A 5,042-nucleotide genomic window follows, 5' to 3' on the forward strand; every position below is an offset into this window, starting at 1 on the left:
GGCTTTGGTCAGATGACCAAAAGCTCCAGTGGCGGATCATCATTTGACTTATGACTAACACCCAGGTCAGGAGCCCCTACTTGTCCTGTTTTCTGATGAATTTTTACCTAACCTAACTACCCGTAGGAAAGATGGCACAAAAAACAACAGGTACACAATATACCTATATTATACACGTATTATACTCCTGGTCAGGTCTTTTTGTCTAACCCAACTCTGTGGCGGTAATTTACGTTATAGATGTCTAGACGTTTGACAGTTGTCAACGTCACAACTTCGTAGTAGTAGTTTAGGCTACGACCGCTGGTCATGGACCGGGCCGTTGGGTTGTTGACTCCCCTGGAACACCCTCTGGGTAGATAAACATCTCTGAACACTTGTGTTACACCGTGTGTGTACATTCGAACATTTATAAGGAGGTGAACGTCACACTGCCAGAAAATCAGACAAGGGATAGACTACGTATTTCGGACACAATGATGCATTTATCTTCCTTAAATTTCTTATGTATGCTTATTTATGTGCTAATAATTAACATTCTGTTACATATTTGAAGGAATGCTTTGGCGTATTTATAGCTGTGACCTTGTGAATGTCTGTCCTAATAAATGTGTAAAGGTGTCTTAGTGAATGTTTATGATTATTCTGGTTCACGTTTATGTCCTAGCGAATGTCTTTTTTCACTAGCATGTTTATTTACTAGCATGTAAATATAATTGCCCTAGTAAAGGTTTATGGTTAAATAATAGTAATATTTGTATGGTCTAGTGAATGTTCGTAATGTTTTTTTCTGTGTGATGATTGCCTGGGTGTATAATGTGTATTCATAATCATCTCAGTATACACTTATCTGTGTGTATGTGTATTCTAGTATCTTTTTGTATCCCCTTCTTTCCCGGTACATGTGAGTAGTGACGCTCTTTTGTTTGTTGTGTTATTTAAGAGTCTGTCCCTCTCTACTTGTGTATAATAGCGCAGTGTAATAATATTTTAAGCTTGTATAGTAATTTGCTCGTAATGCTTAAGAGATGTTTTTAATCACACCATCAGGTTTATTTCTCAGTACGGTCATGTACTAGTTACTAAACTATGTTCTTATTGCTGCAGGTTTTGGTCATCGCGTTAGCTGCGGGCGCAAGTGCCGGTGATGTTGGCATTGGCGGTGGCCTAGGTTATAGCCTAGGTGGTGGCGGTGGCCTGGGTGGTGGCCTAGGTGGCGGCCATGGCATTGGTCTAGGTGTTGGCCATGGTGGTGGCCTAGGTGGCGGCCTAGGTGTTGGCCATGGCATTGGTCTAGGTGTTGGCCATGGTGGTGGCTTAGGTGGCGGCCTAGGTGTTGGCCATGGTGGCGGCCTAGGTGTTGGCCATGGTGGTGGCCTAGGTGTTGGCCTTGGCGGTGGCATAGGTGTTGGCCATGGCGGTGGCCTAGGTGGTGGCCTAGGTGTTGGCGGTGGTCTAGGTGTTGGAGTAGGTGTTGGCCTAAGTGGTGGCCTAGGTGGCGGCATTGTCGATGATATTGGACTGGGCGGAGGTTTGGGTTTCGAAGGCCCCAATTTTATCGGAGGAGATATACTAGTGGAAGGCTGCAAGGATGGCAAGGTTTTGAAGATCGACGGTACCTGCGACTACCCTAAAGTCACTCGCCACGTGTACGTGTATGCCGCTCCTGAGCTCCCACCAGTCTACGGCCCTCCACCAATCATCCCACCCCCAAAAGTAGACACAAATGTGCTCTTCATCCGTGCTCCTGAACCAGTTAAGCAGCCTGACCCTATCATCGTCCCACCACCAAGACAGGACAACATTGTGTATGTGCTCAACAAACAAATTCATCACGACCAGAAGGTCATCCAGGTGCCTGGACTGCCTCCAAGGAACCCTCAAGTGTATTTCGTCAACTACGACGATGGCAAGAACCCTGTTCTTCCTGGTGGCATCGACCTGGAGACTGCTCTCAATTCCGCAGTTCATGCTGGTGGCGAGATTGTTGGTGACGGAATCGGCGTTGGTGGTGGTGTTGGTCTTGTTGGCGACGATGATGTCCTTGCCGGCGGCATTGGAGGCGATGTTGGCATTGTAGGTGATGTTGGAATCGGTGGTGGCCTGGTCAGTGGCTTAGGAGGTGGCATTGGCCATGGCGGTACTATTGTAGGCGAAGTTGGATTGGGCGGTGGATTGGGCGGTGGATTGGGCGGTGGATTGGGCGGTGGACTGGGCGTTGGATTGGGCAGTGGACTGGGCAGTGGAATTGGCGGTGGACTTGGCCTCACTGGAATAGGAGGCGTAGGTGCTGGCTTAAAATCAGGAAGCGACAGCATCTTCCTAGACGGCGGTGTTGGTGTTGGTGGTGTTGGTGGTGTTGGTGGTGTTGGTGGCGTTGTCGCCGCACCTTCGACAGCTTACGGCGTCCCATAGAGAACTGGGCATCCGCAGCGTCAGTGTCCCGAGGATACTTGATACTTCAATGATGCATTTAGGTCTCTAAAGAACACGTTATTTAAATGATGTTAGCTATATTTTTATATATTTGACTGTTCTAGTCAATCAGAGTTGTTGTGTTATATTCATGATTGGCAAAATATATTTATGTTTCAATTCACCTATTTCATTCACCTATTAATTTGGGTTATGATAAAACCCTATCGTGAAATTTTATGGTAAATTACAAATTGCAATCATATATATATATATATATATATATATATATATATATATATATATATATATATGGAGAGAGAGCAAGAGCCAGTCAAATGAACTGATATTCAAGGATATCCTGCTCTATTCTGCAACGTTGCAAGCTCCTGATGTGCTGATTATAACAAGAAAGGAGTAGAGCTATATATATATATATATATATATATATATATATATATATATATATATATATATATATAATATATATATATATATATATATATATATATATATATATTTTGCTGAATGCTCAAGCCTCTTCGTGTCAAAGCCTCGTCTCAACCCTCCCTTGGTCGCCTTATACCTCTCCATCTATCCACCTCAGATTTGTAAACATTCATGCTCAATCTCGCTTCATCCTTTTAAATATTACAATCATCTCATCAACAGTGTGTATACTCTTGGAATAATATCATTCACTCCATCTTCGAATTTCTTTACTCTTCATTCTCTGAATAATATTTAAACAACTCACTGATCTCATTTGTTACATTTTTACTACCTCCAGTTTCACCATTGCTATGATATACAAAGACCAAGCTTCGTACCTATGCAAGAGTGTTGCCACCACTACCTTGTGATACATTCCCGTTTTTTACATTCAGTGATTAACTTCTTTCTACAGATTCCTCAGTCTTTCAGCTAACTCCATATTTTTATCCGTTTTGTGACTTGCATCATCTTTCATAGTCCAATCTATCGACACATCTACTGACAAGTATACACTTTGTTATTATCAACACGTTACACCCATCATCGTGTTCTTTTCTATGTTCTGTCTCAATTTCCTTCATTTATACACCATCTCAAACTCCTTCATGAACTTCTTGAACTTCTCTTCAGAAACTTTTACTAATACTGCGTCATTAGCAAACTAGCACCTGGGACATCTCTTAATCCTGCTCCAATACGGTAGCATAAATCTACCCACATGAAGAATACTGTGTCTAGCACCCAGTATTCTCCAGTGCAAACAACCCACGTACAAAATCTTGTGTACTGAACATTCAGTCATTCACATCTGCACCTTAAAGTTAAAATTCAGTTAAATAACTGTGGTGATATCACACACCTCTGTCTAATGGCCATTTTTTCTACAAGATGCTCCCTCTGTTTTCTGCATACTCTAACCTGAGCCTCACTTCCCTAGGAAAGAGCTTCATAAGTTTTAATAACATCTAATACATACATATCCAACGCAAACCTTTTCCAAATTCATTAATGCAACGAAGTGCTCCTGACCCTTATCTAAGTGCTACTCGCTTTAATGTATTAATATAAATACTTGATTCACGCACTAATTTTCTTTCCTATATGCCCTGTATTTCTCTTTACACTTGCGTGTTAATGTTAATTTAACAGTTCGGACACATATTTATGTTATACTTAACATAATCATTCTCTTATCATTCTTGCACGCACTTACTCCCTTTTCCACCCCGTCCCAACACAAGCTGAAAGACTTTTCCACCCCGTCCCAACACAAGCTGAAAGACTTTTCCACCCCGTCCCAACACAAGCTGAAAGACTTTTCCACCCCGTCCCAACACAAGCTGAAAGACTTTTCCACCCCGTCCCAACACAAGCTGAAAGACTTTTCCACCCCGTCCCAACACAAGCTGAAAGACTTTTCCACCCCGTCCCAACACAAGCTGAAAGACTTTTCCACCCCGTCCCAACACAAGCTGAAAGACTTTTCCACCCCGTCCCAACACAAGCTGAAAGACTTTTCCACCCCGTCCCAACACAAGCTGAAAGACTTTTCCACCCCGTCCCAACACAAGCTGAAAGAGTTTTCCACCCCGTCCCAACACAAGCTGAAAGACTTTTCCACCCCGTCCCAACACAAGCTGAAAGACTTTTCCACCCCGTCCCAACACAAGCTGAAAGACTTTTCCACCCCGTCCCAACACAAGCTGAAAGACTTTTCCACCCCGTCCCAACACAAGCTGAAAGACTTTTCCACCCCGTCCCAACACAAGCTGAAAGACTTTTCCACCCCGTCCCAACACAAGCTGAAAGACTTTTCCACCCCGTCCCAACACAAGCTGAAAGACTTTTCCACCCCGTCCCAACACAAGCTGAAAGACTTTTCCACCCCGTCCCAACACAAGCTGAAAGACTTTTCCACCCCGTCCCAACACAAGCTGAAAGACTTTTCCACCCCGTCCCAACACAAGCTGAAAGACTTTTCCACCCCGTCCCAACACAAGCTGAAAGACTTTTCCACCCCGTCCCAACACAAGCTGAAAGACTTTTCCACCCCGTCCCAACACAAGCTGAAAGACTTTTCCACCCCGTCCCAACACAAGCTGAAAGACTTTTCCACCCCGTCCCAACACAAG

The 5,042-nt window shown here is 43.8% G+C and overlaps 1 protein-coding gene across 1 annotated transcript; it reads left to right on the top strand.

Annotated features, from left to right (window-relative positions):
* Positions 1 to 749: 749 nt before the first annotated feature.
* LOC128685411 (uncharacterized) lies at positions 750 to 2,595 on the top strand. The gene has a single exon (XM_053771936.2). The coding sequence runs from the start codon at positions 1,090 to 1,092 to the stop codon at positions 2,413 to 2,415; it is 1,326 nt and encodes a 441-aa protein (XP_053627911.2). The 5' UTR covers positions 750 to 1,089; the 3' UTR covers positions 2,416 to 2,595.
* The last annotated feature ends 2,447 nt before the right edge of the window (positions 2,596 to 5,042 follow it).

Source organism: Cherax quadricarinatus, chromosome 8 (genome assembly GCF_038502225.1).
Source record: "Cherax quadricarinatus isolate ZL_2023a chromosome 8, ASM3850222v1, whole genome shotgun sequence".
In the NCBI taxonomy this organism is placed as follows: domain Eukaryota; kingdom Metazoa; phylum Arthropoda; class Malacostraca; order Decapoda; family Parastacidae; genus Cherax; species Cherax quadricarinatus.